This window comes from Mastigoproctus giganteus, chromosome 13 (genome assembly GCF_048544385.1).
Source record: "Mastigoproctus giganteus isolate SK-2022 chromosome 13, ASM4854438v1, whole genome shotgun sequence".
Classification (NCBI taxonomy): Eukaryota; Metazoa; Arthropoda; class Arachnida; order Uropygi; family Thelyphonidae; genus Mastigoproctus; species Mastigoproctus giganteus.
In genome coordinates, this window is record NC_143587.1 from 17,885,193 (window position 1) to 17,899,415 (window position 14,223).

The 14,223-nt window shown below is 33.9% G+C and overlaps 1 protein-coding gene across 1 annotated transcript in view; it reads left to right on the plus strand.

Annotated features, from left to right (window-relative positions):
• Syx17 (syntaxin 17) overlaps positions 1 to 13,616 on the plus strand; it is a 52,745-nt gene extending 39,129 nt beyond the window's left edge. Inside the window, exons 6-7 of the mRNA XM_090387891.1 lie at positions 13,042 to 13,171; positions 13,480 to 13,616. Of these exons, the coding sequence (XP_090244017.1) occupies positions 13,042 to 13,171; positions 13,480 to 13,616 (267 nt within the window). The remainder of the gene's footprint in view (positions 1 to 13,041; positions 13,172 to 13,479) is intronic.
• Positions 13,617 to 14,223: the final 607 nt, after the last annotated feature.

Consider the following 14,223-nt stretch of genomic DNA (forward strand, 5'->3'; position numbering starts at 1 on the left):
AAGGCCATCAACCATCAGAAAAACACTTTATGGACTTCACTTCATGATTGCACAGTTGCTTGTAAGGCAAACTGTTACCCATTAAAAATAGCAGCCCAAACAGTGACAATGAATGTGGTCCACCCTCATATTTAAAGTTGCATTTAGGACTAATGTCCTAAATGCAACTTTAAATGCACAATTTTATATTTGTTTGAATTCCACAGCCTCAGATAAGAAATGTCGATTGTATGAAATCATTCAGGAATAGCAGTCATGCAAGAAAATTCATTCTCTGACTGGATTTTATCTCTTCAAAATATAGCTATAAAGTGTAATCTATATACTCCTTAGTATGTAGATAAATAAGTTAATAAATAAGTTACTGATATATAAGGTCTTATAAAAAAAAGTGCGATGAATGTTGCAAAAAATTAATTTTATTCAGTGATAAACGTTTACATTGTTAATATTCTTCAATATAAACATCTGCAACCACACACCTGTTCCATCATGGCTGCCACTGATCAAAACATTTTCAGTCATGTTTGATTGGATTTCTTAAATTGGCTAAAATTGTATTCATTTCATGTCCTATTTTGATTTTGGGAATAACCAGACGTCACATTGAATGGTAATAAATGGGCCTGGAGTACTGGGGTCCATAGTTTGCAAATATATTAGTTAGTTATTACCCAGTTTATTAACAAAAAACAAATTATAATAAATATAATAAGATAAAACCAGTAGCTTTCGGGACGCGTGTCCCTTTGTCAACTGACAAGTTAATACAAATTTTGAATACAATACAACGAGCAAAGTGGCACGTTAATCATGCGTCATTGTTGTTGCACGGACGTGTGCTGCTTCTACGCCACTGATCATCCAGCAATAAAACGGTAGTTTCCAGGATGGGATGTAGACGCATGCCTTTCTGTCGATTTAATGCCTTAGGATTAAACAATCCTAAGGCATTAAATGCGTCTACATCCCATCCTGGAAACTACCGTTTTATTGCTGGATGATCAGTGGCGTAGAAGCAGCACACGTCCGTGCAACAACAATGACGCATGATTAACGTGCCACTTTGCTCGTTGTATTGTATTCAAAATTTGTATTAACTTGTCAGTTGACAAAGGGACACGCGTCCCGAAAGCTACTGGTTTTATCTTATTATATTTATTATAATTTGTTTTTTGTTAATAAACTGGGTAATAACTAACTAATATATTTGCAGAAGTCACATCGTTGGTATTCACTCAAAACCTTGTACGTTGAATTCATAAAAAAATTTATTATGTTTGTAATGATTTTCATTTTTGGCCCCACATTGCCCTGCAAAACCTCATAAGTAATCAACCGATCAAAACAAGTGTTTGAAGACAATGCAGAAACCTCCCATATCATTGGCTGCATATTGTGACCATCAAAATCTCATATGTTATGGATGGCGTTGTTAAGTTGCCATGAGTGACTTCTGTTGATATGAGCATTTTAAAGTGTGTTGATTGCAATTATAATTCTGTACCTCACTTTGAGTGTTTAAAAAGCAACTGTATATATTAACACCAGGTAAGATGCCATATTTTTTTAGATAATCACATACAAAAGTACATAACCTAACTGTAATTTTAAACTCTATTTTTGTAAACGGTTATTGGTGTTCTCGAAGCGATATTGTTAAATGCTGTAAGAGTGCACTTATTTAACTTTAAGAACTAAAGTTAAATGTTTAGCATTCATATGTACATTATTCTGCCAATATAAAACTTAATTTTAAATTCCTGTATGTTACTTTGCGTCAACATTAGAAATTTTGAATCTTTCTTTGTGCATGTTTTCAGATCACAAAAAAAAAAAAAATGGCTACCAGGGACAAGATGATGGTGGAAATGGTGCTTGCCAGGGAAAGAAATACTATGAATCCAACAAATTTGGTCAGCCATGAAGAAATAGTTGAAACTGGTTGTGAAGACAATGGAATAGCCTCAGATTTTTCATTATTTTCAGACTCGTCTGAATACTGCCCTAGTTCCTAGGGCTCTAGCTGCTCAAGTAATGAATAAAGAAGGAAACCAAAATTATTATTATTATTAGCCATATGGTGCAAAGAAGCCCTCAGGCTTCTTTGCACCATAAGAAAAAAAAAAAATTCCCTATTACCCCAAGAGAGAGAAGTAGAAAAGAATCAACAAGAAAGAGAAGAATGATGATATCCAGCTCAGAACCCTGGGTGTGCCAAGCCCATACTCACCAGAAGTGAGCCCCTGGGGGTGTGGAAGAAACAGAAAAAAAGAAACGACAAACACCAGGCTTACTCAGTGCGCACCTACACATTGACAGGGATCTTCATCTATACCAAGTGATCTTCCGAGTACTTCTACATCAGAACCTCAAGAAGACTGTACTCTTAATCTTATGATACAAGAACAAGAAGAACATATTATTAGCTAAATGAATGGACAACAAAAAAAGAAAAGAAAGCATTAAGGTCTTGCAGATCCTGAATCCTGGCAAAGAAGTAAACAAAAGAAAGCCCGCAGTCTTGAAGAAAGCTATTTAGGAGTAAAAAAGGACTTGCACTCAGGAAAATATTCTCAAAGTGTGCCTAAGAATGAAAGAAAAATAGATGACAGATGCAACTGTAAGCACAATGAAAAAAGCAAGAAATTTCATTGCCACAAATTCTCTGATGAAGAGAGACCATCACTGTTCAATAGTTTTTGGAAGAACATTGATTGGAACCAGTGAAAAGTGTACGTAGCTTCACTTGTCAAAAGCAGTGCCCCTGGTACTAGAAGAAAAGGGTATCGTGAACAGGAGTCGTCTCGTAAAGGTAATGCTTTTCAATACCATCTCAAGAAGAATAATGTCAAACTGTTACGAGTTTGCAAGCTAATGTTCCTGGCTACTTTTGATGTAGGAGAATTTTCGGTTCGGGACTGGGTGTTGAAAAGTATTAATGGAACACCAACTGCTCCTTATGACAAGGTAAAAGAAACTAATAAGAAGAGAGATACTGACAATGAATGCAAGCAGTACCTGAGAGATTTCTGACTGAAGTGCCAAAATTGGAGTCTCATTACTGCTGTGCAGGTACGACCAAACTGTATTTGGAATCTATATGGGAATCTAAATGCCATCTTTTCAAAGAATACCAAAAACAAGCAGCAGTAGAAAAGAACAAAGAGATAGTGCAGTGGAGTACATTTCAAAGAGTCTTTCATGACATGAATCTTGAGTCTCTACACCCTGAAAAAGGATCAGGGTGATACTTGCTCACAATACAGTATGGGAAACTTTCCACAATCAGACTATGATGCATACCAAGAAAGAAAGAAGTTGGCAAGAGATGAGAAATCAAAATATAAGGAACAAGCACAATTAGATCCTCGTATTCGGTGCTATACTATGGATGTACAGGCTGTACTCCTGTCTCCCTGTCTTCATGCATCTGCAACGTACTACAAAACAAAACTCAAAGTACACAACTGTACAATATACAATCAAGTAACAGAAGAGGTAATATCCTATCTATGAAACGAATCGGATGGTGGAATGTCAGCTGATATTTTTTTATCAATTCTCTACAACTTCCTACTAACCAAATGCAATTTACACCCAACTGTAAAAAAAATAATTGTATGGACAGATGGTTGCACATACCAAAATTGGAATGTGGTAATGGCAAATGCACTTTTGCAGTGCATCTCACAGTGCAAAAAGATATCACTATCATTGAGAAATATTTAGAAAGGGGCCATACGCAAATAGAGGTAGATGGATGTCACAGTTTAATAGAGAGAAAGCTTGGCAAAAAGGTAATTAGTGTCCCTGCACAGTATGTTGAAATCTGTAGGAATGCAAGGTCTTCACCATCTCCATTTGAAACAAAAATCATGACTTCCCAGGATTTCAGTGATTTCTCTAGCAATTTATACTATCCTAGCATTCGTTCTGGAGTTCGTGTTGGAGACCCAGTTGTCACTGATCTGAAAGCAATTTTGTATGAACCAAATCGCACAATCCAATATAAACTTTCGATGAATGGTGTCATTTGCCTAGAAGACCAAACAAATCTGTAAACCTTCCTTTTCCCACAAAACCTCTATACTCCTCAAGGATTGACATTCTCTTGGAGAAGTTTAAACATCTACAAGAACTCAAATTTCACCTTTTGGATGACTACAGGTACTTTTATGATAACTTATCTCACTCATGTGTTGAAGAGGAAGGTGAATGTCCACACATTCAAGACAATCTGTAAGAACTGGACAGGCACGTCATTGCACATTAATTTTTTTAATTTTTCAATGGTTATTCTGCTTGCAACAGAAAGCAAGTTAAAGTGCTTTATATGTTTCAATGGTAATGTTGCAGTAATGACAAAAATATTTCAATTAATGCCATGTATTTTTCAATTGTTTCTTTTTATGTGTATCAAAAACAAATGTAATGCTACATAATGTACGGTTCACATACTCATTGCTTAAATGCATCCTCTGCTTTATTGTACTACATAAATAAATAAATAAACCCTTTATACGCTAGCAAAGTAGGTGTCATCACTTTTTAAATAATGTGTAATTTGAAACACGGTGATATTAGATACAGTCAGTCCTCGTATAGCACGACAGATAGATGTGTTCCTAGAAACCCTCGTGTAATGCAAAATTGTGCAATATAAACAACAGGCCCTATGGGAAAAATAGGGTTAGGTGCCGACCACCCAAGATTGAACACACATTTGTAACCAAAACATTACCAAACACAATAAATTATCATAATAAAATATTTACGTATTTTATTATGACTATTATGTAATAAAATATTGCTAATGCTTTTGCTTCTATCGTAAGCAAACTTGTTTTTTGTTTGATTTTCTATCCAAACAGTTGACAGCCGTTCCATTTCTTCCAATTCTTGTGTCTTAATCTAATGGATTTTAATTACACTTTTGAGTTGTTCTCGCTATGAAAGTTGCTTTTATATTTTCTCTGCATTCTTTGTAATTCTCGGCGTTGCCTCATTTAGGTCTGTAGCACATGCAATATCACATGGTCTTTCATTTCGCTCAAAACGTTTCACAATTTCATATTTTTTCTCTGTCGACAGAGGCGAACTGGCCGTAATCCTTACCGGGGAAACCCCAGTGGGCCAGAGGCCGGTGTGATTTTAGCCATAAACCATAGTATGAGGCCACTATAAATTTTCCTGGGTAAGAATTTTTGATCCAGTCCGCCTCTGTTTATAGATATTGCTTTTGTTTTTCTCTGTGAATCTGCAGTGTCTTCACCAGGATGCTTCCTTTTCACACCTTTTAAGTACAGGCATACCTCGAATAACGAATAGGATGCGTTCCACGAAATTACTTCGTTAAGCGAAACTTCGTTTTCAGAGGTAAAAATACTATGGCCAGAATAGGGATACGTTCCTACGTAAAGAAAATGAAAAGCTTTTTTTTCGAACAAAGAAAAGTTTTATTAAATAAACAGTCAACTTACATACAAAATGAAATCACATTTTAAAATTGATTGCTTATGCTTTTTTTCTCTTTCATTTAACAATTGCCTATACGGAGTTATTGCATTTAACACTGATCGCTTAACAATAACACTTCTTCCTAAATCAGGATCATTTTCACTAAAAAAATTTAAAACGTTTTCAATGTCATTTAAGCACCTTTTTAAATCTTTGGTTGTTAACACTTTTTCGGCAGGAACTTGAACTTCGTCTTCATTATCTTTGTCTTCGTTGCTAACAAGGTTTTCTAAATCTTCCACTGAAAAACCATCATCTTCTGCATTCAATAAATTTCTAACATCCTCTTCATCGACATTTTCGAAACCTATTGATTGAGCCATCTGGATAACTTCATTTCTAATTTCTTGGATGTTATTTTCTTCTTCTAGTACAACTTCTGGCCATATTTTGCGCCAAACTCCATTTAAGCATTTCTTAGTGACTTCTTTCCAAGACCTATCAATGCTTTCAATTGCGTTTTTAATGGTTTAGTTTTTCCAAAAAGTTTTAACTGTCATTTCCTCTTTATCCTCTAGTTCAGTTAAACTGCTTAATGTTCGACGCAGATTATAAGCTTTAAATGATGCTATTACTCCCTGATCCAATGGTTGAATCAGGGAAGTTGTGTTTGCTGGAAGAAACACAACTTTGACAGTAATGCATGTGTCCAACGTGTTATGATCAGTAGGATGTCCCGGAGCATTGTCTAACAACAAAAGAGCTTTTTCTTCAAAGTTGTTTTTTTTGACAATACCGTTTTACTTCAGGACAAAAGTGGTTAACAAACCAATCAGTAAATAACTCCTTGGTAACCCACGCTTTTCTGTTTGCTTTCCATATTACAGGTAAATTCATTTTTATGTTACCTTTTAACGCCCTCGGATTTTCTGAATGGTAAACTAATAACAATTTTAATTTATAATCGCCAGAGGCATTTGATCCAAAGAGTAACGTTAAATGGTCTTCGGCTGCTTTGAACCCAGCAGCTGATTTTTCTTCAATAGAAATGAAGCTTTTTGTTGGTAGCCGTTTCCAGAACAAACCGCTTTCGTCAACATTGAACACCAAATTTGGAAAATTTTCACGTTCAATTATTTCCTTTAGTTTTTCTGGAAACTTATTTGCCGCTTCTCCTGTTAATTTTACACTATGAATCCTGGCCCGTTTTTTTTTAAATTTCTCGAACCAACCACGAGAAGCTCCAAAGGTTTCCGTAATTTCTTCAGTTTGTTTAGATTTCAGGTGATTAAACTGGAATATTTTTTTTTATGTTAAATGCGGCTTGAAATTGCCGACTTCGTTATATCGAAGCTTCGTTATTATCAGAGGTAACGTTAACCGAGGTATGCCTGTATTTTACTCATTTTTAGGAAATAAAGCACAATTACAAAACGAGGAGGCACGCTTGATACACATAAACAAAGCTGCACGCGTGTAGCAACTGAATGAACAGCCGGAAAGGCAGAGATACACTATGAACACCTCACATTTTACTAAAGCACATTTCTGGGGATTACTGCCATAAAACAATAAAAACAATTTCCAGTTGCGTTCCTGCTAGTGGAATCTGTTATAAACTGGTAGTAAACTCAATCTAATTGCATTTGCGATTATACCGATAGCTGGAATTGTGTTGGTTTTTACGTTATTATGGTGAAATATGTTTTTCCTTCACTGATATAAAAAACATAAATACATTTTCAGAATCTTCTCTTCATTCCTATCGTGTTGTGTTCAGTTGGGGTGATTCCGGTCTGACTGCCATTTCTTGTAAACACAAAGGCAAATCGTGCATAAGCGAATTTGGTTATATAAGATATCATTCTATATAAGTTCTATATAAACGTGTTATATAGATATCGTTCCCCTATTTATAAATCGTGTATGATCGAATTTGTGGTGTAAACACATGTTATACGAGGACTGACTGTACTGTCAAAACCTAGTATGTAGAGATATAACATTCAATATAAGGTGCAAATTACTGTATGTAATTAATACTCTAAATAATGAGATTTTTGTGCTGTTTAGAAATTGTATAATTGATCCAGATGATATTTGTGTCCATTAAAAAATTTTGAAAAAATTACTTAAATTTCTCCAAATAATAAAGTAATTTTGCTCTCCTGAAAAGTAGCCATTTTCAACATACAAGGTTTTGTATGATGGGAATGTTTTTGTCATTAAAAAAGCACCAGACAGCAAATGACATATGACATTTTGCTCTCCTGAAAAGTAGCCATTTTCAACATACAAGGTTTTGTATGATGGGAATGTTTTTGTCATTAAAAAAGCACCAGACAGCAAATGACATATGACATGGTACATTGTCATGGTGAAAAAGACAACCATTTTGCCATTTTTCAAGTCATTTACTGTAGATTGCTTCTCCCATCTGTTTCAATATTTCTTGATATTAGGCTAGATTAATAGTGACATCTCATGGAACAAATTCTGATAACATCACTCCCTCATTCTCAAAATGCATTTTTTACGATATTAACGTGATTTTGACTAGCATGTTCTATTTGACCTTGGTGACAATGTTGTTTTCCATTGAGAGCTTTGAGCTTATGTCTATGGATATAATCTAAAAACCAAAGACTCATCACCTGTAATAATATGTGTTAAAAATGCAAGATTTGATGCAGCTTGCTCAATCAGATTCGCTGAGAACCCTGATTTCGGGTGATAGTGTGTGGAACCACTTGTTACTCACTTACTCGCCTCAAGGCTAAATTCTCAGTCAAACTAGCCTAAACTGAACCAGATGAAGGAGAAATCTCAGAAATTTCTTGAATAGTAAGTTGTCAATTCAATCAAATGATGGTGTGGACTTCTTTGATGTTTTGGTAATTTCGGACTTCTATTCAAGCACTACTTTCTTCATATTCAAGCAAAAAATTTCTCTACAAAATCTTTGAAACCATTTTCGAAACTCTTTTTATTTTGTTACGTTGTGACCTCCATAAGCTGTAATGTATTTCTGTGCCTAACTTTCCAACAAAATTTAATTTAATTATTGTGTGAGCAATAAACTCTGTTTACAACTAAATTTTAATGTTCACACATTCTTTGAATTTTGTCATTTTCAGTACATGGAAGAAATGAGAAAAACAAGTGCATTCAGATTAGCTTTCCACTAGAATGACATGTAACAAGTTAAAACTTGGTCATTGTAATAATCTTTTGGCTATGTTAACAAAGCTGCTTTCATCAAACCTTGCATTTGTACTATTTTTTTTTTTTTTTTTCTGTTTATACTCCGGGACGACCACAGTCAGAGGAGTTAACAAGATAGACAGAATACAAGAAACAGCACCGTATTCAGCGGTCACGGGCTTGAACCCCGGTCACTCAAGGCACGTGTACTTATGCACCTGCGCGCCTGACCACTAGGCTACGGCGGCCCATTTTATGCCCTATTATGCCTAAGCTAATTAAGCCTATTGTGCAGCGGCCCTATTATGCATAAGCTAAATAAATTAAAAATACTTAACGATTGTAGGCTAGTACTACATTTCTTAAACTGGGGTCCACAAATCCCCAAGTGTACACTAAGTCCTAGAAATTTCACAGAAACATTTTATAGTGAATGACATAAAATATAAACTCTGAAATGAAAAATTGTCAGTTAATTTAAATAATTTAAACAATTTTCCAGTTCAAAGCTTAAATTTTAAGCAAGATTGATAAAATTGGGGAAACTAGACCTATATAACATCAATATGCTTGCAATTTCAAATCAGTGAAAGGCCATGCTTGAATAGTATCCTTGGCGGTAAGGTTTAAACAATTTTTGGAATCATTTTACTTTAAATCTTATTAGGACTTTAGCTTATATTCCCATGTTTATCATACTATTTCCATGTTCATTTACCGTTCAGATCCATTGTATATAATAAAAATTATCCTTCTTTGAAGTCCAGCAAGAATGCAACCTCCCATTAAATCACTGTGATTATGGGAAGGTATCATTCTACTAGCACAAATTCAACTAATGTAAAATTTTTCAGGAATGTGCTACTCTTGTTAATCAAAGCAGGGACATTTTGCAAATTATAAATTTATGTACCATATATTCTAATATAATAAGATGATGCACCTGGAGGGGAAAAAAACTATTTTTACTTTAAAAAAATTGTTAGCAAATTTGATTAATTATATCCTATAAATAATTTATTTATACTTGCCATTACAGGTGAGTTTATTAAGTTACCATACTTTTAAACAAGGGTCAAAAACTGTTCATTTATCAGTTTTATTTAAATGTTATTTAACATTGTTACAGAATTTTTCTTTAATATAAACACTGATATGCATATGAATAATAGAAGCTAGGAGCGATGTACCATATACAGCAGGCCTCGATTATAACGTGGTTCGCTCTACACTGATTTGATATAATGCTGTTCTTATATTATAATCCATATCTCACTATAATGCTCTTTTACCAGTGTACAGATTAAATTTTTGGCATGTTTAACGAAAACGTTTCATCTGATATAGTTGATAGCTTGAAAATGAATAGCAAAACAACATTAAAAAGTTTCCCACGCCGACTTGCAAAATTTTTCAACGCTCAGTGAAATTTTCTTCCACGCTAATTTAATTGCAGTGCGGTGGCTTGTTAAGTTCCAAGATCAGCATTTTAAAAAATGATCAAGTACAGGCATACCTCGGTTAACGTTACCTCTGATAACGAAGCTTCGATATAACGAAGTCCGCAATTTCAAGCCCCATTTAACATAAAAAAAATATTCCAGTTTAATCACCTGAAATCTAAACAAACTGAAGAAATTACGGAAACCTTTGGGGCTTCTCGTGGTTGGTTCGAGAAATTTAAAAAAAGGGCCAGGATTCATAGTGTAAAATTAACAGGAGAAGCTGCAAATAAGTTTCCAGAAAAACTAAAGGAAATAATTGAACGTGAAAATTTTCCACCAAATTTGGTGTTCAGTGTTGACGAAAGCGGTTTGTTCTGGAAACGGCTACCAACAAAAAGCTTCATTTCTATTGTAGAAAAATCAGCTGCTGGGTTCAAAGCAGCAAAAGACCGTTTAACGTTACTCTTTGGATCAAATGCCTCTGGCGATTATAAATTAAAATTGTTATTAGTTTACCATTCAGAAAATCCGAGGGCGTTAAAAGGTAACATAAAAATGAATTTACCTGTAATATGGAAAACAAATAGAAAAGCGTGGGTTACCAAGGAGTTATTTACTGATTGGTTTGTTAACCACTTTTGTCCTGAAGTAAAACGGTATTGTCAAAAAAACAACTTTGAAGAAAAAGCTCTTTTGTTGTTAGACAATGCTCCGGGACATCCTACTGATCTTAACACGTTGGACACATGCATTCCTGTCAAAGTTGTGTTTCTTCCAGCAAACACAACTTCCCTGATTCGACCATTGGATCAGGGAGTAATAGCATCATTTAAAGCTTATTATCTGCGTCGAACATTAAGCAGTTTAACTGAACTAGAGGATAAAGAGGAAATGACAGTTAAAACTTTTTGGAAAAACTACACCGTTAAAAACGCAATTGAAAACATTGATAGTTCTTGGAAAGAAGTCACTAAGAAATGCTTAAATGGAGTTTGGCGCAAAATATGGCCAGAAGTTGTACTAGAAGAAGAAAATAACATCCAAGAAATTAGAAGTGAAGTTATCCAGATGGCTCAATCAATAGGTTTCGAAAATGTCGATGAAGAGGATGTTAGAAATTTTTTGAATGCAGAAGATGATGGTTTTTCAGTGGAAGATTTAGAAAACCTTGTTAGCAACGAAGACAAAGATAATGAAGACGAAGTTAAAGAAATTCCTGCCGAAAAAGTGTTAACAACCAAAGATTTAAAAAGGTGCTTAAATGACATTGAAAACGTTTTAAATTTTTTTAGTGAAAATGATCCTGATTTAGAAAGAAGTATTATTGTTAAGCGATCAATGTTAAATGCAATAACTCCGTATAGGCAATTGTTAAATGAAAGAGAAAAAAGCATAAGCAATCAACTTTAGACTCATATTTTAAAATGTGATTTCACTTTGTATGTAAGTTGACTGTTTATTTAATAAAACTTTTCTTTGTTCGAAAAAAAAAGCTTTTCATTTTCTTTACGTAGGAACGTATCCCTATTCTGGCCATAGTAATTTTACCTCTGAAAACGAAGTTTCGTTTAACGAAGTAATTTCGTGGAACGCATCCTATTCGTTATTCGAGGTATGCCTGTATATTGCTTGTAATATTTAATATTATATGCATTTATCTAAAGTCTAGTCGTTACTCAGTACAGTGTTAGGTAATGGACAGTTTACTCAAACATTGTATAATAATTAATGCAACGCAGTTACATTTTTGAAGATGAATAATGACAGATAAGAATTAAAATTCAACAATGTCTGAATGTGGTATGAAGTCTACTAAGGTAAGAAAAAGACTGAATTTGAAAATTAAATTATGTTTTGAAGAAAATCAATTCCATTCAACGACAAATGGATGTGTCCAATCATTTAGGAGTGGCAGATTCAACTGTAAAAACAAATATAAAAAATAAAGAATTAATTTTAGCAACGGGAAAGACAGCTGTTCCACTGCAAGCGACTAAATTGATTATGGCTAGGCAGGCTATTATAATTGAAATGGAGACTTCTAAATAATTTTATTGAAGATAATAATCCAATGCACAATTCTGTTAAGTTAAATATTATTAAATAAAAAGCGATTAGCCTATATGATGATGATCTGAAGAAAACTCATCTTAAAAAAAAAAAAAAAAAATGTGGAACCATTTAAAAGCTGGTAAAGGCTGGTTCAATAGATTTAAAATTCAGGGAGAAGCCATAAGTGCAGATCAAGAAGGAGCTGTAACTGTCAAAAAAGAACTTAAAATTATTGACGAGGGTGTTATACTTCCCAACAAGTTTTTAACATAGTGAAACTGGACTTTTTTGGAAACGAATGCCTTAAAGAAGATTCATATCGAAAGAAGAAAACACATTCCAGGCTTCAAAGCGGCAAAGGATCGGTTGACTTTATTGTTGAGTGGATTTTAAAGTAAAACCCCTTTTAGTTTACTAGGAAGTGGGCCAAAGTACAACCCAAAATCGACCAAAGATACGAAAACTCGACAGCCCACGGACATCAGATTAATTTAAGAGATTCATGATTTTAATTGGCATTTTAAGTTTAATTTTAATACGTAATGTAGTTACTTACCACATTATATACGTATGTAACAGAGAATATTTTATATGTACAAGTTTTTAATATTTGACTGACATTTGGCGTCTTTTCACTACCGTTTATTATTTGAATTGCGGTGGTATAGACCGCGACTCACAAATACATGTTACATTACAGGAATACGGCACTCGCTTAGTGCTGATTCACTTAGTACTCTGTTTTTCCGGAATGAATTATCAGCGTTAAGTGGGAGTCACCTGTAATCAGGAAATATGATAAATTATATTTTTATTTTATTACTGAGATATGTTTACAAACATACATTTAAATAAATAAATATATATATTTATGTTTTAGGCAGTGGAGCTGAAAGCAGCACTGCTGCCTGTAACTGGAGCAGTAATTGGAGGAGCCCTTCTAGGACCAATAGGACTAATGGCAGGGTTGAAACTTGGAGGAGTGGCATGTGCAGTAGGAGGAGTGTTAGGTAGGTTGTTCAATTCTACACAGCAGACTAGTCTGGTATATGAGGTGTGGCTTAAAAAGTTTGAGGAATGACTTTAGTTTTTATTTCCTATGACAAATCACATAACTTCTTTCCTGAACCAAATTAGTTTGCAGTTATTTTTATTTTTTTATTTCTGGATTTGCTGCATACTCCCAGGTAGTGTTTTCATTTTCTGCAGTTAGTGTACTTTATTTTTATATCTGCACAGCATGGAAACATTCTGATCATCATTATATAAAAACAGACTGAAATAAAAACATTCTTATAATACTGTTCCACTCTTTCAGGATATGGTGCTGGTCGGCAGTTAAAAAATAGACAAATGAAAGTTCGAGAGATTGAACTGCAGCATCTCTCTCAGTGTAACATGAAAGGTTCCATTTCCCTTCCTGATATCAACGCTGAAGTAGAAACTAAATCATAAAGAAGATGTGTATTTTTGCCTTTCAAAAATTTTTTAGTGGACTGAATGGATAGAACTCAAAATTCCTAGTTTTAGAAAGAATGTGTGTTTAATATTTATTCCTTAGAAAATTGTTTCATATCTATACCATGTAGAGGTATGCAATATGCATTTATGGAATGTTAATTTTTTTAATCAAAATTTTATTCCAGTTTTCTAGATCTCAGTGATAGATATTAATATGGCAAAAATTTATATCACCTATCAGATTTAATTCTCCACTAAAAATTAATTACAGGTTGGGCATTTCTTCTGAGTAGGATAAATTTTCTTGCCTATTGTTGTAAATATTAATTTTTTTTATTTTGTTAAATATGAGAATCAAAAAATAATGACTTAACAAATAGTGACTTAACACTGGCATAATGGTAATTTAGTCCTCTTCCTTTCCTGCATACTTATAGTGTGACAGAAGGAAATTCTTGCATGAGAACTGCTATAACAAATTAGATTGGCCTGAAAAAGAAGCCGTTAAAAATATTCCTTTTTTAATAGCTAGTTCATACTTATTTCTCACTCAGTATTTGAATTAAAGAACTGAGTTGTATACAAAAGGTGTGTAGATACC